This window comes from Pipistrellus hanaki (assembly GCF_964339955.1).
Source record: "Pipistrellus hanaki genome assembly, chromosome: 7".
In the NCBI taxonomy this organism is placed as follows: Eukaryota; Metazoa; Chordata; class Mammalia; order Chiroptera; family Vespertilionidae; genus Pipistrellus; species Pipistrellus hanaki.
In genome coordinates, this window is record NC_140509.1 from 62,206,015 (window position 1) to 62,228,618 (window position 22,604).

The 22,604-nt window shown below is 46.3% G+C and overlaps 1 protein-coding gene across 6 annotated transcripts in view; it reads left to right on the forward strand.

Annotated features, from left to right (window-relative positions):
* PLAGL1 (PLAG1 like zinc finger 1) overlaps window positions 1-22,604 on the forward strand; it is a 42,263-nt gene that overhangs the window by 16,476 nt on the left and 3,183 nt on the right. The window contains exons 4-10 of one of the 6 annotated variants that reach the window (XM_084890118.1): window positions 1,985-2,052; window positions 4,509-4,540; window positions 5,690-5,813; window positions 8,679-8,753; window positions 18,994-19,131; window positions 20,033-20,158; window positions 20,292-20,491. In XM_084890118.1, coding sequence (XP_084746244.1) covers window positions 20,337-20,491 — 155 coding nt within the window. In that variant the 5' untranslated portion in view covers window positions 1,985-2,052; window positions 4,509-4,540; window positions 5,690-5,813; ... (2 more) ...; window positions 20,033-20,158; window positions 20,292-20,336. The other 5 variants (XM_084890119.1, XM_084890120.1, XM_084890121.1 and 2 more) reach the window with 5 other exon arrangements.

The following is a 22,604-nucleotide window of genomic DNA, read 5'->3' on the forward strand; positions in this document are numbered from 1 at the left end:
TTTACATGATTTAATTCTGTGGTGTAATGCGAAATAACGCAAAAACAAATCACTTTTTGACCATATCTTTAACCAGATTTCCCACACACTGTGTATTTATGAACCCCCTATCAAAGCAAGCAAACATCTCCATCTCCCAGGGAAAGTATAAAGGAAATTTTTATTCGAAGGATCATCTGCTATGATTTTACAGGACCCAGAACAAGCCCAATTTCTGAGCTCTTCAATTAAAACCTATTTCTTTTTAAGTGGGAAATGGTTGACGACGTTCTTGGGGGAAAATAGCATCTTAAAATTATAACGGAAAATCTTAGAGAATGATGGGGGGGGGCTGGGAGGATAGGTAAGTAAGCACACAGTACAGGAACTTGCTAATATTTTACTCACCCATGCTGTTTTTGTTTTATTTTTTACCACCACGATTATTTTTAAAGAAATCGGTGTGGTTTTCTGTTTTGACTAAAGGTAGGGATGAAAGTTAAAATACAGGTTTCCAAATTTGGGAGTGGTGGTAGTAACTCGGTAGAGGAATAGCTCATGCAAAAGTGGTGGACTCAGCAGTTTTGTGATTCTGCTGAGATTTTAGGTTTCTTACAAAATGGGAAAATTACCATGGCCTTGATCCTCGATAGACTCTTGCTCCCATAAGTATTAACTTGTAGATAAGAAAGCAGTAAGCACAGCGCTGAGGTTTTATAACTTGGCCGCTCAAGCCTCCCAGTTTCTGGAAGTAATTTTGTGTGACATGATACTAAGGAGGCCCGGGGGGAGGGTGGAAGGAAAAGTAGGAAATCAAGCCACACTTTTCCATGGGGTGTTTCAGCTTTTGGAAGCGAGGCGTATCTTTGTCTGCGTTGATAGAAAGAACTGCTCACAGGCCAAGGCGGTGACTGCAGTTACAAATGGCGTTCTTGCTGTGCTTGTAGAATCAGACAGCTTCCACCACACGGTCCTCCATCACAGAGACTTTTCTCCCCTCAGGACGGAACACGACTGTAATATCCACGTAGTAATAATTCAAGAGTCAGGCCCACAATGTAGGCTTGGGGACCCACATGTTAGGTGTCTGCATTTGTGCGTATGTTTATTTCCATAAAAGAAAGGTATCGGATGCTTCCCATCCATCCATCCTGACTAGGCATTGGGAGGGAGACCTCTCCTTCGTGATTAGATGGAACTGCAAGAAATGTAGTCTGAAATGTAGAATTATTAAAAATACCTTCACTGGGTATGCTCGCTGTCAGCAAGTTCTGTCCCCCAGCTTCTCCTTGTAATAGTAGCCTTGTCTTTGAAAAACAAAGTTGGAATTAAGCAAAGGTGTGTGTTTTCTGTTGTTGGTTTTGGAGTTTTTGTTTGTTTTGCCTCTTAGTGGCCTTGCTGCCAGAGTGGTCCTCCCCTCATTGTCACCCTACGCCCCTCAGGTACTCATTGCCTTTCCCAAAGGGTCTTGTTCTCCTTTGACACTTTTTTTTTTTTTAAAGATCTGTCACCTGATATCTGCTCAAGGTGTTTTCCCTTGAATCAGGGTCTCTGGGAAATAACGGCAAATGCACAAGGGCTCCCGCTTACCACGCTTACCACTCGGTGTGAAGCACTTGACTTAGATGAATTTATTTAATCCTCAAAAGGCTCTTGTGCCATAGGTATGGTTATTTCCATTTTATAGGCAAGAAGTAGGACAGGGGGGAGACTAAATAGATTGCACTAAGATTCTAAGTGGCCCCTGGATTTGAATCTAAGCATTCTGGCGCCACAGCTCCTGCTCGCGACCACATCTCTAAACTAAAATTAAAAACCCATTAAGAACTTAAAGGTGTGCCTCTGGAATGTTGGAATTGGCTGCTGGGGCATGTTGACAGAGAGAAATTTTTGATTCTGGCATCCCTGAACTCGTATTCCATATATAAATGTCTACTGACACAGTACCAGTGTGGATTTTTCCATGCCTTTATTTTTTTTAACCTTTTGATTTCCCCTCCTCTAGGGTTGCTCTACCTTTGATGTGGCCTCTGTTTTGCATCTAAAACTCCTCCGTACATCAGACTTAGCAAGGTTAGTATGCCTCTGCCAGGCCCTCTGACTGCTGCCCAGTCTGCTCGCCCATGGTCAGTGGTGAGTCTGCATCCCGTTCTCTCCGCGTTGGAGTGGACACCACTGCCATGTATAAGGGCTTTTATACAACTGGCTTTTCTTTGTCATGACTCACTTACTGGAAACTCTGTGACCCTGCTCCCTTACATTTTAAAAAGGTGTCTTAGCATTGTTTTAGCTCACAAAACAAACAAATCCCAGGACACACGTGGGGATGTTATCCTGCATGTAGAATCACATTTAGTATGTTGCATACGTTACAATTCAGAGTTTCTAAATCACGCTCCTAAGATTGTAACATGGGGTGATTCTCAGTTTGCATATATTCTGTCCAAATTTCCTAAAGTTGTGAAATACGCGTTAGGAAATAAGTGCCCCTACATCCAGTGTTTATTTGAGGGAATTCGTGGTTGGCAGGAGTTGGGAGTTTTATCTCTTATCATTCTCCATACATCTGGAGATTATGATTTGTGTTAAACACCTATTTCATAATAGCAATCCCTGCCCGAAATGTCCTAGTCAGCAGTTTGCTTGTCTTTCCCACGTCGCCTGCGTTTCGTTCTCTGTTTAAGCCCGTTGCCTTCTTCACCCTGAAGCAGCCTCCCTCTGTTTTGCAGCTTTAGTGCTAACAGCATTGCTTAACCATAACGCTTGGCCTCTCTCCAAACATCTTTTTTTCTTTTTTCTTTTTTTTTTTTTTTTTTTTACAAAATGTCCTTGACTGTAATATGCCATAATTTCATTTTTGTTCCAGTGTTCTTTTCTTATATTTCATCTTCCACTTGAATTTTTTTTTTTTTTCCCCTAAGCCTCTCACTAGATAAACTGCTTCCAAATTTATTTTCCTCTTGGGGCTGACTTCTAGAAAAGCTATCCGCAGCTGCTCCAGTTGGAAGGCCAAAGCGAGGAGCCTATTAGATGGGTGTGTTTAAATCCCTGCTCTCCAGATAATTCCAGTTGAAACTAGTCCACTTCCCCACTAGCACATGCAAACGGAAAATTCTAGCAATGTCCAAAATGCCAGAATCACTTCTCTATGTCCTTTGGGTAACTTTATAATACCGGTAAGACTAATTCATGCCAGCCCACTTTTTAATTGGCTGCTTAATCATTTAGAAATCTTTCAAATATATGACATGTAAAACTTAATGCATCCAGGAAACTAGACATTTCTTTTGTAAGTACATGTTAGGAAATGGAATGAATTGTATTGTGATTATCCAAATTAAAGATTATTGAAGTGAATCAAGAACTATTCCTTCTGGGATAGTATACTCTGAAACAGGTTATCATGTTTTTTCCTAATTGTGAACTTATCCCAGTTTGTAAAATTGTTCTTGATACTTATTAACAGACCCGTCTACTTTGTACGTATACTCTAGACTCGGTCCCAGCCTTTGGGCCTCTGTGTGTACATGTGGACACACGTACTGTGTAATCTTTTAACAGCTCTGCACGGAGGGGCGATGTCACTGTGCAGAGAAGTTCGGGGCCGTGCCTGGGGTTGCACACCTGGCCAGCAGCGGAGCCAGTGCTCGATCAGCCATCTTCCTTAGATTGCTCAGGCGCTTTTTTCCTTTTTCTTTTTGCTTTTATGTGTGTTTTCCCCCCAAGGAAATGACCATTTCACTGATTTTAAGGAATATAATGGGTAAATCCAGGAGCATAGTTTGCATGTCCCCTGTCTGAGGTCTCTTTCCCCAACACAAGCCTGAGCACATTGCTCTCCTGGTGAAAACCTTCCCGGGATTCTGATTGTGCAGGCCTCTTGGTTGCAATTGACAGAAACTTATGGGACCCTTCAGGAGTCCCAAAGAGCCGAGGACAGGAACGAGCTTTCATGTAGAAGTATCACTCTGGAAGTAGATTGTGATGAAGATTAGGACAAAGGGAAACGATCTCTGAACAGTGGCTTCCCTGTCATGAGTCCCCTCCAGTTTTCAGTGGGGCCCTCGTAAGCCTCATCCGACGGGCTCAGACACTCAGCCATAAGCTAAAAGGGCTTTGATTGAGGGCATGACTGACCTCAAAGTCTGGACCCTCTTAGACATTTCATTTGGTGCCACGAGCACCTACAGTTACTGCCATACCTGTGGATCAGCAAATGTGTCACATTAAGGACTTCTCTCTTATCTCTTGGGGTGAGAAACCGCCTCTCCCCAAAGCTCCCTCGTTTCCAGCACACTGTCATTTCCATCTTCTGAAAGCCCACGGCCCCAGTCCCCGTCCCAGCACGCGGGGCTGGGGACACAAGCTAGCTTGGGGAGCTGGTAGTCTGGTGCCTCAGCATGGAACTCTGGCCTCTCCTCTACCTGAAGGACTCTCCGGTGGTTATTATTATTTTCCTTGATTTTTAAGCTATTTGGAGTTTAAGATAAAGGCCGTAATGATAACTTTCTTTGCCTCTCCCTTCCTAGGTTTTTGCATAGGAGTCAGAGGAGTTAATCCTGTGAGTAGCGTCTGAACATCTGCTTCTTTCCTTCCTTCTCTATCTGCCCCCTGGGGTTTCTAAAGCACTGGCCGGTCCAGGCTCCTCTCTGCAGCAGGGCGGAGGCCTTCTTTGCAAAGAAGTCTGGCTCTGGTTATGGGCAGTGAGTCCAGAGCACAGATGTGCACTAGCCTAAGTCTTAGCACCTGGTTGAGGCACCAGGGAGTCTCTGAGTCTGGCTCTCCAACTTCAAGTATGCAGGAAGTGTCCCCTCCTCTATTTCCCATAAGGACTTTCATTCGGACTCCAGCCCCCACCTGGCCAACCACTAGGGAAATGTCATGGCAGTCACTTTCCCTTCCCTCCTGGGGAGTGACCTAGAACCTGGAGCTTTCCCCAGACCTGGGAGGCGAGGGACTTGCCTCTGGCCTTTGGCATATCGCAGCCCTGGTCTCAGGAAGCCTCAGGGACACCAGCAGAGGCTGGAAATGCCTTCACAAGCCTCCTTTTCCTCCCCAGGCCCAGGGGCAGGAGGGAGGAGGGGAAAGTGTCGTTTTCTTACCTCCTTTCCCATCCTCACCTTCTCCCATCCTAGAAATGGGGCAGAATCTCCTCATTGGGTCTAGATGTGAAAGACAGACTGCTTCTGCCATCATCTGGGCTAAAATACAAAGATGTACAATGCCTGTTACCTGTTTAGAGCTAGAAATGAGCTAGAAAGGGAAACTGTTGGCCGGACAAGGTCAAGTTCCAGAGTTGTCCTGCCGTGCCGGTGTGGAGGCCGACGGGAAGGTACCTAGTGGCAGTCCTGGACATGAAGAGAAGGAAAAAGATTGAGAGACTAGATGCTCACAGATCTCAGAGCTCAGCTTAGTCGGAGAGAAAACATAGAGTGACTCCAGACGTTGACTCTGGAGAGGCTGGGAAGTGACACGGTGAAGAAGCTGACTTATTAGTTATAAGGACGCTCACATCACACCCTCTTCGTGCGGATCCCACCTTAGCTGCTGGCTGGGCAACTTAGTACAACTTCTAAGCTTCTGTTTTCCCAAAAGGAAAATGGGGCTAATACCTCCTACTCATAGGGTTGTTGAGGGCATTTAGTAAAGTGATGAAAACAATGGCCCTCCCCATGTGAGCACCCAGTACATGTTAGCTGTCATTGCATAGTTGGCGCCCGTGGCTGAAATCTGTAATTTTGGAAGAGGAGCTGCGAGTCTAGAGTCAGCTGTGCGGAGCCCCTGCTCTAGGACAGGTGACCTTCCCTGCGCACTGCCAAACTTCGAGGTGAGAGGTAGGTCGATGGCTTTGTCTGGAATTGGAGAGTTTAGAATTAAAGGTAGATAATTTGGGAGGCCTGTGATCCCAAGGAGTAGTTGAAGCTTTGGGTTAGGAACAAGGTCCCCCAGGGACTGTGAGGAAAGGTAGAGGGCCAGGTCTGTTCGGATTCCTGGTGACCCTTTGCAACAGGTTCCTGTGTGTGGTGTGATGTGAATGTCCCACTGAGGGTCTTCCCTTCAGAGACACAGCCTTGTGGTCCACTGTGGTCCACCTCGCTGAGAGAAGGCTTTGTTGTCTGCAGTCTCCCCTATAGGGCCACTCCTTTCCATTAGGAATGATGGGCTTTAGGAAGTAAAATAAAATACTTAGTTGAGAAGCTTTTCAGAAACAAGCCATGTCCGTTGTCTGCCTAGATGAGTGTTTCATGGGAAACCAAGGCAGAGTCCCCGCTGTTTGGGGCTTGCTCAGTGCTTTCCCACTCAAATCATTAGAAATAATAATAATGAAAAAAGTCAATCTGAAGAATTTCCTTAAGCAAACTCAGGAGTAGCTAGAAGTAAATGAGCTGAAACTGGAGGGAAATCCCTTTGTTCAATTCGGGCTTCAGTGAAGGCTCAGCAGGTGGTTAAACCAGTTCATTAACGGAAAAAGACATGTTTTTAAGCTGGCCTCAGCAGCAAACGCCTAGAAAACATATTGTGACAACTGAAAAGGACATTCCAGAAGTCATAGGCTCTAGATTCATGAAACTGTAGTTTTTATCATTAATGAAGAAACAGATCATTTACCCCCAAATATTTCCCCTTTTACTTAAAACCATTAACCAGAACTAATCTGGCTGCCGCGTGCCAGTCCCTATTCCTAGAAAAATGCGATTTTTCTTGCCCCTCGGGAGCTCAGAAACATTTGTATTTAGGAATGTTGTATGTTAGAGGGTCATTTTTTTCCATGACCACTTTTTAATATACTCGACACATTAAATCCTTTTTCCCTGATTGTGCAATCTAAATTCAAACCTGCATCCTGTCAGCCTTAGGTGTGCTTTTTTTCCAAACTGTCTCTCTTCTGTGTTCAGTTGTCCTCCATCACCCAGGACCCCCCGCCTGTCAGGTTCTCCGGGCATTGTTAACTATTTAAGCCTTAGGCGGGGGCTGAGATGGCCAGTGGGAGAGGCCAGGGACTTGGTCTCCTCTCAGGGTTCTCTGCCTCCACTAGTGCTGCTCCCATTGAACAGCTCAAGACTAAGCTCCCCTGTGAGCCCTCGGAGGCCGTGGAGCATTGTTGAATTCAGGAAGGCATTGCTTTCTCGTAGTGATCATTTGAATATTTTGACAAAGAGGCTGAGCTACTCCGCTGCCTAGTTTGCGTACCCCGTGTCATGTGCCCCCTTCCGAAGGGAAGCAGAAGCTCGCCTCGCCTCCCTGAACTCATAAAGCAGCATTGTCTGTGGGGAGGCCGGTGGGAGCAAAGGGAGAATCATCCAGAAGAATTTCACTCTCTCCTGTTTTCTAAAGCCCTTAAAAAAAATGTAATCTAGGCCTTTGGAGACCATGATACATGTTGAGTACTTTCAGAGGAGAGACGGACCATGAAGATGATTTGTGAAGTGTTTAGACATGCAAAGTGAGGAATACACTTAAAACAAATTCTCTGTATGATTCAGACAACCTGCTCACCTCCCCCTTTTTCCCCCCCTGACTTGTGAAAGGTTATTTGAAAGATTTAGTTGTCTAAAATGGCCTGCATTTTTCTGATTTTAACTAAAAGGGATGTTTTTATGCAAAATAAACAGACAGCCTCTTTTGATCAAATTAAGAAAAGGGGCAACCAAGTGAAAAAAAAATCAGTTAGGTGAGCTCTAATTGGCTTTGTTTCCTTATATATTTACCTTTGTACTGGGCAAGGAAATCCTGAAAAGCTTTTCACCTAAGAGGATCAACGGGATGGGATAGTCTTAGTTGGAAGAAGCCAAGCTTTATAATTAATTGGTGAACAGAGATACCGGTTTTCAAATGCTCATCAGGGATCAGTAGTACAAAGCTGGCTGCAGTCTGGGCCCTGAGGGCGTGGTAAAAACACAAACCCCAGGGCCCAGGCCACACTGTGCCAGCCTGTGCCAAAGACTTCCCAGGCATTCTAGCCCATGGCCAGGTTTGGTGACCACCGAATTGTCTATTCAGTGAGGAGCCTTCAACCCATTTGATAAATGTAGATGTTTATATAGAGCTTTTGTTAGAAATGAACCCCTACTAGCTATTACTTACTTTTCCCAGTTCATTTGTTTCAGGGTTTGTGATTGCATAGATTTGCATGCCTGTTTTATGGTATTCTAATACTGTTGATTTTTTTTTTTTAAAAAAAATACCGTTTCCTCCGAGTGCTATTTTGAATATTTTTATGTAAGCAATTGCATGGGTTGTTTTTTGTTTTTTCATTTTTTCCTTCTACTTGCAGAAAGCAGGGGAAGATTTCAGGGTTTTTCTAATCCAGTTGTAAGTAGGACAAAGGATATAATGGAAATACTTAAAGGTCTTCTTGGGCAAGATTGTATGAAATACTGAAAGTCTGCTAAGTTGCAACATTGTGAACTTTATGACACTGTTTAAATATAGCAGATGACCCACATGTTTTAAGGCTTTTGCCATGTTGTATTTCTGAGATATTTCAAAGTCAAGGGTGGTAGATCAATTGAGGCATTGAGGGTTTTAAAGTTTAAAATCAACTGATCCTTTGTTAAAATGCATGGAAAATGTTAAAAAAGCAGTCGAACATGTCCTCTGCACGTCATCGGTTGAGTGTGTGGGCTCTCAAAGGGAGGCTCCCGTGGCCGGGATGGGGGATGTTTTCCCGGCTTCATTCACTGACACCTTCCTTCGAGATCTCTCCTCACAGGCGTGACTCCTCCCACCCTTCTGAGAGGCCTTCCCCACCGCCTGAACACCGACACCAGCAGGTATGCGAGTGACCTTCGCTTTTACACGTCTTTTCTGTGCTGGCATGTCTATTAATAACTGCTTGGAAACACATGGTAAAATTAGTCAAGGAATGCGGGAGGTTCAAGTGGTTCTAGTAGAGGATAAAACGATATTTCCCTTTCAAATCGCAAAAGTAATCTTAGGACAGAATTCTTGACCTTTTTGTTTGTTTGTTTGTTTAAAGCATTGGTACACTCTGCATTTCAGGGAATCAGAGGATGCAATTAGCAAGTTTTTACACCCATACCCTCTATTGTCTCCCCCCCTCCCACCCCCACCACACACACATACACATTCCCCACAGCACTGCAGATCCATGGCATTTCTGCTGATAACCCTGTCAGTTCCAAAGCTTGAGACTGCCCTGTCTACACCCTAACTTGTGCCCATAAGGGGATGTGTGAAGGTTGCCCTCCCCTTGGCGGAAGATGTTGACTGATAAGCCAGGGGGAGACGCTGGTCATATGCCAGTAGGGCTAGGACTCCAGCTTCAGGGGCAGGCCCCACTGAGAATCAGGATAATAAATGTTGCTTCTGGAGTCCATGGCACTGGCACACCGCGTGGCGAGGGGTGCATGGCGCAAGTGGACGGGGTTGGCGTAGCTCAGAATACCCGTGTTTGGCCTCTGGTCGCCATCGTGATCACCGGGGATGATGCTCGTAGGAGCTAGCACTCCCTGTGATGGGACCACCTTACTTAGGACAGTTCATTACCCACAGAATCGTCATCGCCAGTGCCTGTGGGTAAAGAACTTCCGTCTCTGAACCTCCGTCTCCTCATCTGTCAGATGGCAATGTTAGGGCCTTTCTGCCCCTCTCCCAGGGCTGGCAGTTGGGGATTGTTAGACAAAGTAGCATGGCAGGGCTTTATGAGTTCAATGGAATTATTGTCTTACTAAATACTATTTAGGTTCCCTTTGAAAGATAATGTTCTTACTAAATAATATTTTGATTTATTGGCCAAGAAGTTGAAATCCATTCCAACCTATCGACTAGCTGCCAAGAAGGGCACTAGCTGTTTTAATGAGGCGGGGGCAGGGAATCTTGCCTGTGTATCTTCTCTTCCCATGGAATGGATATTAGAAGACGAGGCGTGAGAACCAGTAGGGTCCCGGGATGTGTCTGCCCAGTAGCTGGAGGTGGGTCTGTGGGCTGAGGACAGGTGAGGGGCGCTGACACCTTGGGCAGGAGACACCGGCGCAGAGTGGGACGGGCCCAGGCGGGACGGACCGTGCAGTCGCTAGAGGAGCAGGAGAGGAAGCCCAATGTGAGACATCTCTATAGGCTCCTGGGAAGGAGCAGCAGGCATGCGGCCACGGGAAGTTGGGGCTTATTGTGAGCTGGGTGCCCGGCCTCCAGGGGACTGGAGCCCAGAAGCCGCCTGCTAGGGGCTGTGGGACGGACCACACATGTGGATTGGGAGACAGCTACTCAGGGAGTGCGCATTCCTCCCATTGAGCCGGGTGTAATTGTTATGGTTTGTTAAACAAACAAAAGGCCCAGAGCCGTGAATGGGGGAGAGAAAAGGCTTGAGGTGAAAAGGAGGGGAGGCCCCCTTGCCAGGGTCCTGCATTGGAAGCTTTCTCCCCCATTTCCTGGGCATCCCTCTCCCCCAGCAGCAGGGACTTGGAAAAGCAGCCTCGTCCCTTGAGTGTCATTTCCTTTAAAGATGGAAACCTGGTGAAATGTTTACCGTCTTCAAAAGAAAAAAATTAAAAACGGGGGTCATCCTAAAGGATAAATATTTGCATTTATATCCTAAATGTAAACCTTTTCATATTTCGAATTAAGTATTTCTGGATGAACAGTTTGCTTTGCATAATTTGAACTGACGGACGTGACAGGGGAAGGCAACGAGGGAAGTCTCAGTGCAGCTTTGTGTCTCAGGAGCACGGCCAGCCTGTGGGCTTCAGCTCCTTTTCTTTCTCGCTGTGTACACAGTTGATAGGCACGTGAGCTCTGGATGCTCATCCATTGAAAAAGCTTAGTGTTAAGCTGTCATTTAAAATTGCCAATTACATTTGTGTCCATTTGGGTAATCAGATTTGGTCTCCGGCTCATCTTGTCAAAAAAAGACCATTTAGATTTCAGAACAGTTCTTTTCACTGGGGTGAGGAGGCCGATGGTGGGGGAGGAGTTGTTTTCTCTGTAAAGCAATCTGTTGATGAACCATCTTCACTTTCCCTGTTCCCAGTTCCCAGTAGAATAACCACAGGTTCCTCTCCCGGTGTGTGGGACCCCTTGTGCTCGGGCACAGTCCCTTCTCCTGCCCACTTTCCCCCATTCCCCTACACTCACATCCGCTCTCCAGCAGGTCTGAACCCCGAGATCCCTGCTGCCCTGGGCTGCTTTGTGTCTCTGCTTTCTTGTGTTCTACTGTCTGTCCAAGACGCATGCCTCCCTTTTGTCCACCAGGTCTACTCCCAATGAGCCTAAATACTCCTTTTTAAAATTTAGAAAGTATAGAAAATCAAAAAGGAAAAACAAAGAGAAGTTATCTCTAACGCCACCCCCCAGAGATACTTTGCGGCTCTTTCACGCCTTTTTGTTTGCTCAGAGCCGCTGTTGTTTCAGGATCAAACAGTCCACTCCTTCCCAGACCTCATAGTTTTCAAGTTTCCTTCGAGGGATGTTTGACTCATGAGTCTGGCTTCCCGTCACCGATGTGACTGGTCTGCTTTTCTTGTTTCTTTTCTCCGTGGAGCCTTTACCCTCACACGCTTCCTGGGAAGGTCCCAGGCTTTTCTTTCCGCCAGAGTGCGAGCTGTATTTGGACAATGGCCCTGCCGCTAATTAGGTAGTTTTGGTTCCTCGGTGCCCGGCTCTGAAAATCCCAGGAAGAGAGAGCGAGCAGGGCTGTCGGCTATAGAAGCCTCTCTCTTGTAAAAGGGCCTGGAGGCCGGTGGCTGAGGGTTTGTTGGGAGGGAAGAGGGAGATCTATTTTCAGCTGTCACAAAGGAATAGTCCCCATCACTGACTTTAACGACTATAAGAAAATCTTCTCCTCATTCCCAAGGCTCTTGTCTGGGTTCGGGGAGGGTTCTCTGCCCCTCACCCCCACCGTCTGCTGCCCAGAGTTCATGAGTGCTTCCCTCACAGCGGGGCCCGCTCCATGTCAGCAGCCCCAGCCCTGGCCTCCACATATGCTGCTCAGGCAGCACACACCTCGCTTGCATGTTTGTAGACATCTGATATTCTTTCCTAAATGTTTAGATGGAAAAATCCAGGGTGTGTGGTGGGGAGAGGAGGCCTGTGGAAGGTTGAAGAATCTGCAAAAAGGCTCTTGCTCTCTCTCCCCGCCCCCTCCCTCTCTCCAAGCACGCCTGCTCAAATATTCCTTTTGAGTGTGTTTTCCTAAGCTCCGAGGGCCCTTCTTTTGCTGTAATGTGTTTCCGGAGCCCATTTCTTCTACAGCTCACTTCTCCCTTTGTAACTTTCTAAATCAACTTTCTCATAATTTGAAAAGTAAAAATCCGTAAACATGCTTCCCTCCTCGCCTCCTCCCTGACGGGTGGGGTTGTGTTGAAGGACCCCTCCTGTGGAAGCACTCAGCCTGTGGGGACCCCCAGCTGTGCAGACCCCGTGCAGACTGCCTGCCCCCCTCTGCGCGGGAGGGAGGGGTGTGCTTACAGGCCTCTTCCAGGAAAGCACGCTTGGGGTGCAGCATCCTGGCTCAGGTGTTCTTTCGCCTGGGTAGTGGGCTTCTCTGTCTGCTGGGGCTCTGAGGCTCATTTCCTGGTCTTCTGCCTCTTCTATTGCTTCTTCAGGCTTTCTTCATTCCAACTGAGATTGTTCTGTTGGCACTGCCTGCCTGCTTCTACCTCTGTCCTTCCCACTGTCCTCGTCTTGACTATTAAATAGATTAGGCATTGTCTTCAATCCACTCAACGTCTTATAACACAGAAAGGCTCTCACCTGTAAAACAAAACAAAACACCCACCTTCCTTCAGTAGAGTGGGCCACCAAATAGGGATTTTGAGCTGCTAGAGTCTTTAATGCAAGCTTAATTCTCATTTTGCTTTAAAAAAAATTTTTTTATTACCATTGACTTGCCACTACACTGTCTTACCAAGAGGAACTGGGGAATTTGAAGGCAGAAGTCCTCTGAGAATGACATGTCCCCACAAGCCTACTTCCACCCAGCTCCCCAGTGGGGAGCAGATATCCTCAGGGAGGATCGGTCTAGCTGCAGCCTGCTGCAAAGAAAACAAACCCCTCCTCACCCCCAGGACAACCCACCAAACCATGCTGGGTTGATCATGTGAGCTTCCTCACAGGGTCTGAGGCCACCCATGGAGAGCTCAGTAACGTCTAAAGTCACTTATAGAAACACGATTCACAGTGGTTCTACTCCCCAGAATCCAGAGAGGGTAAGAGTGTCATTTGCTCTGTTTGGCTAGATGAGCATCTCAGCTCCTCCTCCTGCTAAAAGTCTCCCTGCTGGTCTGGATCATAGGCACCATTAAACTCAACATATCAGAAACCGAACTTGGAACTCCTGCGCTTTGCTGGATTTTTCTTCTGGTGCTCATCCTTCCTTTCCCTGTCTGACAACCCTGTCACCTCTTTCCGCTAGCCTAACCTAAGCCCTAATCTAACTATTCTGTTTACAAAGTGTATTTCAACCTGCCCTCTCTTCCTTTTCTGGCCACAGTTATCTCTTCTGAGAGGTGGCAGAAGCCAAAATAGCCTCCCTTCCCTAGTCCCACCACTCCAGTGTATCTTACACAGCCCTGCGATAGTTACTATGAAAAAGTAGAATCTGACAAGTCTGTTGCTTGGGAGCTTTGTATATCTAGACAGGGCTTGTCAACGAGGGCTTTGCTTTAGTGATGCAGGTAAACGCTGGCACTGTCATCTGTCCTTGGCATTAGCTCTTTCCTCTTGGGCTGGTCAGCTTCCCCAGAGAAGACTCCTCCAGGCTCCTGCCATGGAGGGCGAGGTCCTGGTAGCCAGTGTCCTGATAGCCAAATGGGGGAGGTATACAAACTCCAATTAATCATCTTGTTTTAGCCTCACACCCCATCCCATGCCCTCCACTGGGAGGGTCAGGGGGCTGAGGTGTCACTACTAGACTTTCACACCTTTCACTCTACTTTCATGCCCACTTTTGCCCCCACTTCCAGAGGTACCTAGTGCCCACATTTCTGATTTATGATGGCATCTGTAGGGTAAATCAGGTTGCTTCATGGCTTTCCATTTCCTGCTAAGCTGCATACTTTAATTCTGTTGGCCATCTTGACTCACAGATGTTACTCTCAGTGCTTGTAAGTGGAAGGGACAGTGTGCTTTTTCAATTTTTTAAGTTTAATGCATACATCCGATGTTCTGAAGCTGTGCTGTAATTAGTAAGACAGCTTCCTTAAATTTCTCTCTGAATAGTAGATAAATAATTCATTTCAACTCTTGCTTATTTTAGGCCTCATTTCTAAGAAAATAAGAGCGTAGTTACTGGGTTAGTGAACCAAATTAAGTCTCTCAAGGTTGCGGGCTGTGGGGGGACGCAGGTGGTGAGGTGTGGGGCCGCGTCCCCCATGGCCAAATAGAGGGGTGGATTCGGTAGGTGTTCCCGCCATCAAGCACAAATGAGGGCATGTTGTTTCAAACATAGGAGGGTCAGTGTCTCCCAGGCGGTTGAATAAATAGTTCTGGAGGGAACATAGAAGGGCCTTTGGTGAAGGCAGGGCTTGCCAAACCCATTTTTCTCTTTCTAATTCCACTGTGGTTTTAGTGATCTCATTTTATGTTCACCACAACCACTGGCGTCTCACCCGGATGATGACTGTCGCTTCCTCAGTGATCTCCCAGTTTCACTCTCTCACCACATGGAAAAGGAGCTCATTTTTCTGCCAGGGAGTGTGACCAGGAAGAGGAAGAGTTTGCCAAGTGGACAAGGAGTAGCAGGGCATTCCCGGATGGGGCATAGCGTGGAAAGCAGAGAAGCATGAGAGAATGGGGCACACTGAGGAAATAGCAAGTAGGTTGATCTGTGGCCTTGGTTGCCTTTGGGCCCTTGTGGGAGTAGGTCTGCAGACTGCAGGGTCATAGGCTTTATGGATCCAGCTTAAGGGCTCATCCCAGGCAAAAGCCTTCTTCCAAATGATGTGTCAGCTCAGGTGTTCAGGGGTTTTAATGATAATGTCTTAGTTCTTTATTGGAGAATAATACATTAAAATATTGTTAAAGATGCTGACCCATGAGCCCCTATGATTTTGAGGGAAGGTGGACCTGTCTTACATGATAGGATCTGTTAGATTATCACCTCTACCCATGTTTGATAGGACATTTGTACAAGTGGCTTACTGCTTGAATCTCAAAAGAATATTATAGAAACTTTTTTTAAAACCTCACCTGAGGACATACTATTATTGATTCTAGAAAGAAAAAGGGAGAGGGAGAGAGAGGAACATCGATTGGCCTCTTCTCAACTTGCCTGACCAGGGAACCCGTGACCCCTCAGTGGACAGAACAATGCTCCAAACAACTGAGCCGCCTGGCCAGGGCAGAATCTTTATTATTAACCCAATAAAATGCCATGATTGAGGCACAAAATATGTGGCCCATGGTTTAGGAAATAATATTAATGACTTTGTGAAGACTCAAACTGAATTGATAGCACCAAGAGGGATGGTCTTTTTTTCCATCTAAGTCAGTGCTGCTTATTTAAGAAAAAAACAGAAGCTTATTAGAGGCCCTTTTTAAATTAGCCTGAACACATTGATGTAAAACAATCCTGGGTTTGGGGAGTATGAAAGAGAAAAACATTTGGAGTAGAACTTCCTTATCTACAAGGAATGGTTGGTGTATGGCGTAAAAAAAAAAGGCTTAGACTATTCAAGTTGGAAGACTAAAAATGGCAATTCAGTTTCCTCTCAGAAACAGGCCTTGCATTGTGTCAGTGGGACAATGGAAGTAGAAGCCAAAAGTCAGTTTATTTTGAGGTTGCTGTAAAACATTTGTCCCCCATTGGATGACTGGGGACACCTGGAGCTACAGTTGTGCTCTGGCCTCTTCCTCTGCCGTATACCATGATCCCTCAGGGAACACGGGACTTCCTTGCTATTGCCAAATATATATATATGTTCTTTTTCCAACCTGATCCTCTCGCATCCCTAAAATAATCAGCACGAACAGAATGAAGCAGATGGCACAAGCCTTCTTTGGCATACTGGCAGATCTGTATCACTCTGTATTTTTAGAATCAAGGGATTGGAAATTATGTCCTGAGATGTTTTGAAGGAAGTCTTACTATCTTTCTATGGTGACAGGTGTTGAAATATTACCGAACTGAAGACTCACATGCAATCTGTGCGTTGAGTCTCAGAACAGACTAATTATGGTCAAGACCCTCCCTGTGTTGCTCTCTGTCGGGATTGTTGGACGTTTGCCAGGTATTAGAAAGATACTCAAAGTCTGTTTGAAGGATGTGGCTATAAAGCGCATCAGGTTTCAACCAAAGACTGGAATCAGCAACAGCCAGCCAGCTCTGGTCAAGTACGTGGTGATGGGAGATGCTGTGTTATCTTCACGGTTTATTTTTTAAAAATAGCTGAGCTTTGATCCTTGGCCGCAGTGAATTTATAGTCTGTTGGGAAAGATTATTTTCATAGACGTTTGTGATTATATCATGAAAAACTGTGCAAATATTTATATTTGGAGGTCCATATTTAATGAAATACACAGCTACAGTGAATGAAGTAACTATTTATGAATTTGAATTCAACCTCAAAAAATATTTCCTGAATAAATTAAAGAATGTTTACCATCAAATAATTAATCCAGTTCAACATCTAAGGACTAACTTTTCACTCAGTGTGGGGCTAGGTGTATTTAACAGACATATCTAAAACTCAGAAAGATAAAAGCCTTGGAAATGAAATAAGTTGATTAAGTATAAAAATGTTTAACTGACTTAAAGTTTTTTAGTTCTTTGGGAGAAAGTTCAGAGGGGGAGTTAGAGGAAATGTGCCTCACTTTTAAATAAAATGTGGCCATGTCTGAAACTCCCTGACTATGTACTTACCATCTTTGAAGACCCAAGACAAATGTAGGTAATGATGTCCATGACTGTTGAACTTCTGAACCTAGGGAAGTGGCTGGAGATTGGATCTGGGAAAACTTTATTAATCCCAAAGTACAGACACCTTTTATTTTTAATTGAAGAAAAATATGTTTCATTTGGTAAGGAGTCAGTCAACCTTGATGTCTTTTGAGAAACAAAAGAGTGCAGGCTAATTTTTACTTGCACCCTCATATGTCCTTTCTGTATGTGTAGACATGTGTGTTCAGACTGCTGGCCCCCCTAGTAGGAATAATGGATGATGAATTACACATAGGGAGAGAATATGGCTTTTTTCTATTGTATCCATAGCTGGATGGTGAGAACCATGCGCCAGCTGATGGTTTCTTTACCAATCCCACATTTCTGTACAGTGTGTTTTAGACTACAGCATGCTTGCAGAACTACCTTCTTTTAGATGGTTGTTCCCAGCAGCCTATGCACAAATGAGGGAACTGAAACTCAGGACACAGCTAACAAGTGGCTTAGCTGGAATTAGAATGGGGAATCTTCCCGCGGTATTTGTAGAATACATGACTAGATCTACATGAACTCCTTTGCATTAGGGGAACACCGGAGGGTCCTCTCTTTGATGGTGAAGCTAAGAGCCAGCCTGTGCTGCCCAGTCCATCAGCCGTCAGCTACACGTGGCTCCTTCACTAAACATTTCCATTTCTCAGCGTCCCATTTTGAGTCTTCATATATGTGACTTTTCCATCATCACAGAGTTCTGTTGGACATACTGGGTATCTTTCATAAAGCTGAGAGTTGGGGAGGATGAATGTACTGAGAAGCTGACAAAAGTGTGCATGCAGGGGATTGATGTACTAGTAGATGAATTATGAAATCTTCACCCCAGACCAGCTCCTTCTGGGTGACTAGTACTACTTTGGGTTCAGCTAAGATGAACTTCACACTTCGTATTGTGTGCACATTTTAATCTTTTTTGACAGACTTGGGAAGAACCCAGAGCAGTTTCGAGTGAATGAGTTGAGCATATTTCAGCTCTCTGCCTTTTATAGCTGGGCCAGTGTGAGCCAGACTTGGGCTGGAAAAGTAGACGCATCATGAGACCTGGCAGCAAGCACTGGGCCACACAGGGTAATTCCTGGAAGGAATTATTTTGCGGCCAGCGTTGTTGGGGATGCCTCAAAGCAGGGCCTCTGGCATGAACGGGGTTACTGTGAGGGAATGGGGAGTTGGGAGATGGATCTGGACAAGGGTTCAGCGCAAATCACCACAGTTAGTCGCAGAGGAGAAGGTGTGTGCGAGCTGCCCTCAGAAAGGAGATTTGGTGCCAAGATGCTGGCTTTGGCTCAGAGCCGAAGCTCTGATTCAGAGTGTGTGGCATGTCAGTCCTGAGGGTTCCCAGCAGGTGTGGCGGATGGGAGGGTGTCAGCCAGGTGCCGGCTCTTGTGAACTCGGTCCAGACACTAAACATCTGAGCAAGTGGATGGGGAACACAGAAGTTTGCCGCTATTTTGGCCACTAGAAAAGTAACGTATGCTTTGTCTGTGAACATGTGCTGTGGGTTGATCTAGTTAAAGATGCCCAAACTGTTATATCGAATAATAGTTTTATCTAGCTAGACTCTAGCATTCTGATCAGAAAGTAACTGAAAAGGTAAAGACGAACTTTCTACAACACAGAGCAATTCTGAAGCCTTGGCGGTGAATGAATGGCTGCTGGACACAGACTCCTGCTGTGATTGGCCTGTCGGCCATGAGTACACTGTTTACTTGACAGAGTACAGAAAGTGCAGGCCTGTGTACAAAAGCTCCTCCGGTGTTCAGTGTCAGCATATGGGTCTCTAATTGGCACTTGAGGGGTTAGCGTCTCCTCCCTAATTCCACCCCTCTCCCATGCAACCCCTCCTCCCTCCCCGAATTACTCACAGGGACTCTAGGTGCCAGAGTTGTACTGTTTTGTTTGTGACGTTGTCTCAGGCTCTTGGGCTCCTCGGATGACGACCAGTTGGTAGAAAAAGAAGAGCCTGGTTTTGGGTGCTTTGCTTGGGTTGGAAGGGTGGTCACAATTAGAGTTCTCCTGGAAGTGGCTGACCAAAGGGGTGAGGCTGGGCATGAGGAAATGCCCCCATCAACAACAGGGGGAGAGGTTAGCAGAAACAGTTTACTAGATGTGGCGTCTACACATTTCAGTGCCTCCTGCGCCTTCCCTGGAGCCATCGCCAGCGGTGTTTCCTGGGAATCGTGGTCCCCCCTCCAGAGGCTCACCGGTGACTTGAGCTCGCTGTGTTCACACCTTGTTTCCATCGCAGAGTCGAGTCCTTCTGCACGGTAACCTTATAAGCAAATGAACTTGGATGCATACAAGTGATTTTGTTGCATCCCCTAGAATAGGGGTGTCGAACTCAATCAGAGAAGGGGCCAAAATCTAAAATCCAGCCTAAGTCGCGGGCCGAATGGTTTACTGAACAGTCATAAACTGACAATGTCATAAACTGACAGCGGAGTGCAGTGATGACAGCGCGGTGCGGGCCACATTGCAAGGCCTGGCGGGCTGGATTTGGCCTGCGGGCCGTGTGTTTGACACATGTGCCCTAGAAGTTTAAACAGGTGTGATGAGTAACACATGCTACCTGACAGCGAGGGGAGAGGAATAGAGCCCACGGTTTGACTAAGCAGGGATGACTTTTGTTTTCTGTACCGGTAACACACTCCAACACCAACTCTCTCCAGTTGGCCAGCTGAGCCTCACACTGACCAGAGATCATGGTTTGAAGTAGATAAGTACCGAGACTATGGCTAAAGAGCCATCATCCTCACAAAGAAAGTGCTTCACCCACCAGCAAAACACTCTGCTCCTCGCCACTCCGGAGAAGCACCTCTGAAAGGACCCCTTAAAGCCCCCAGGAGGATAGGGCATCATGCTGTATCAGTAGTTGATTCTGAACTGGTGTGGGGGGGGGGGGGAGGAAAAGCATTGTTTTCCAATAGCTCTGTGGTCGGCAAACTGCGGCTCTCGAGCCACATGAGGCTCTTTGGCCCTTTGAGTGTGGCTCTTCCACAAAATACCACGGCCTGGGCGAGTCTATTTTGAAGAAGAGGTGTTAGAAGAAGTTTAAGTTTAAAACATTTGGCTCTTAAATTTCAATCATTCTACTGTTGATATTTGGCTCTGTTGACTAATGAGTTTGCAATAGCTAATGCAAGAAAATGGTTTCTCTTCTCTCCACAGTCTGCAGATTACCTTTCTACTCCTGGAATCTCATCTGTGCCCAGACGTTCCCCTCTGAGCCTGAGACTGCACACACCCTAGGCCGTGGGACAGCAGGAAGCAGAGCTAGTGGCTCCTGAGGCCCAGGTCTGAGTAGAACCGAGCCCAGGACACTGCCTCTGCCCTGGCCTGGAGTTCAGGCGGGTGGTGGTGGTGGTGGTGGGGCTGCCTCTGCTCATGGGCTCAGGACCAACCTTTCTTTTGTGCTTCCCTGGCATAGCATTCGGTCAGCGCATCTGAAAAGGAAGGTGTGAGAAGCAAAACCATGGCTGCTGCCTACCTTTGCCAGGTCTGTGGCCAGACGTTCCTCAACCAAGAGAAGTTCACTGTCCACGGTCTCACTCACACCAAGGAGCGGCCTTTCAAGTGCCAGCACCCTGAGTGTGGCAAAGCTTTTGTTTCCAGATATAAGCTGATGAGGTGAGAGCCTTTAGAAAAGTATGTGCTTTTACTCACGCCTTTGCATGGCTTTGCCAGTCCTCCGACTGAACACTGCACGGGAAAGGGACGCAGAATTTGGTGCACTGCAGCCTGGAAGCCGTGTCTGGTGTGACTGAGGTTTCATGTGACAGTTTTGCTGTGCCCTGTCATTCTTTCAACAAGTGTGTCTTGTGCTCCTCCAGTAACAGGCCCCTCTAAGAACTGAAAGACAAGGCGGCCCAGGCTGGGAAGAGAGTTGTGCACACAGACTCCTTGAATTAAAATGCAGTCTGAGCTCTTTGACAGCTGTGCAAGTGGTGGACAGCAGGGTGCCTTAGAGTTTGCTTTGGTATCTCTCTCTCTCTCTCTCTCTCTCTCTCTCTCTCTCTCTCTCTCTCTCTCTCTCTCTCTCAGCATTCCATCCCATTTCCCTCAATTATAACATACACTCCATTTTATAAGCAGAGGTTGAGGGAGAAAATGACCGACTTGCTTCACCAGAAAGAGGACATGGGTCCCAATACAGCAAACAGTGGAAGCAGTGGGAGGAAGAGAGTCAAGGAGAGATGATCACGAGGCCGGAGAGACCCGTCAGAGCAGCTATCCCTGAGGGGTCCCAAGGCTGCTGACGTGGGCCAGGTGCCACCCCACCGTGGCGCTCTGACGAGGGGACAGACAAGTATGATTTCGTGGGTTGAGCAGTAAGAGGAGAGGTTGAGGGAAGGAAGCAAGTTGTTAAAGTAATTTCAGCCATGAGATGATTAAGTCCTGGGCTGAGACTATTGTACGAGTAAGCGAGGGATACTTTAAAAGGGGGAGACAGGATGCCAGGCAGAGGGGAGAGTGAGAAATTCTGAGGAACAGAAGCTGGTGAAAGGGGCACAGTGGTGTCATGTGCCTTTACATGGCTTGATGCAAACCCAGAGCAGTTATCCCTGGCTGGTAAATGAGCTCTAATCAGACAGAAACCCTCCACAAAGAATAAAGCAGAGAGGTACAAGAATGGAAGATCCAGGACAGAGCCTTGGGGTCCAAGTCACTAGTTTGGACCAAATTGAAAATTGCTTCCGTGCCAAGTCTGTCAGCCAGTCCCCTCTCCCATCTGTCTGCTGCTATCTCTGCGGATAACTTGTACAAGAGTGTGGCTATTTTTTTTTAGAGATAACAGACTCAACAAACCCTTTCTGCAACCTGCAAATGTTTTTAAATATATCTGGAATTTGCAGACATCGGCATCATTTCAGGTCTCTCAACCACCTGCTGCACTGGCTCCTGTAATCAGCACTGTCACACCTGTCTTCGTTATCTATATGCCTTTGCTTTCTGAGCCCTTATGTCCTGGAGGGAAGGTGCAACTAGCCCCTGCACAGAGCAGGCTACTATTCTTTAAGGGAGACAGATGGGAAGAGGACTGGAGGTTTTTGCTTTTTTATATTTAAGAAAATGACAATTAGATTCTGATCAGCTTTAAGTTTTGGAACTGGCTTCCAGTCTTCCTACAATAGGGACCACCAGTGGTTTCTAAACATCATCTGTAGGCCCCTTACAGGTTTCTGTCCTAGGGAAGGGTCAGGAGTGGATAATGTAGGGTAGAAGGTTGGGTAGAAGGCAAGTCACTTTTGACTTGCATTGTGTGTGTGTGTGTGTGTGTGTTTTGTTTTGTTTTTTTAAAGAAATTCTTTTTTCATAGAATGAGTTGTTAGAAATTCTAAAATCAACAGCTCAATTGCATTGAAATTTTCAGTAGGACAAGCTTTAGCTCCTGAAAGAGTTAACTGTCTAAGGCAGCTGTAGCAGCCTGGGCTGTGTTTGCGGCCACCGGTTGTTTACAGTGCTGTCTTATAAGAAACACTAACGCATAGGACTTGCTGTTTTGTACGACACAGTTAGTAAATGAACCTTTTTAAAAGATGACAAACTCAAGGTTCCCATACAGCATTAGGTTTTTAGGCTTTAGGAATTCAGTGGAACTATGATAGAAATAGAATTGTGGTTTTCCAAACCTAACTCATGCGTTACAGATACAAATGTAAACTAGCTGTTGTGAAATTCCAGACTGACCAGGATGTCTGTGGCTTGCCCCTGAAGCTCAGCTACAGAAACACGTGTCACA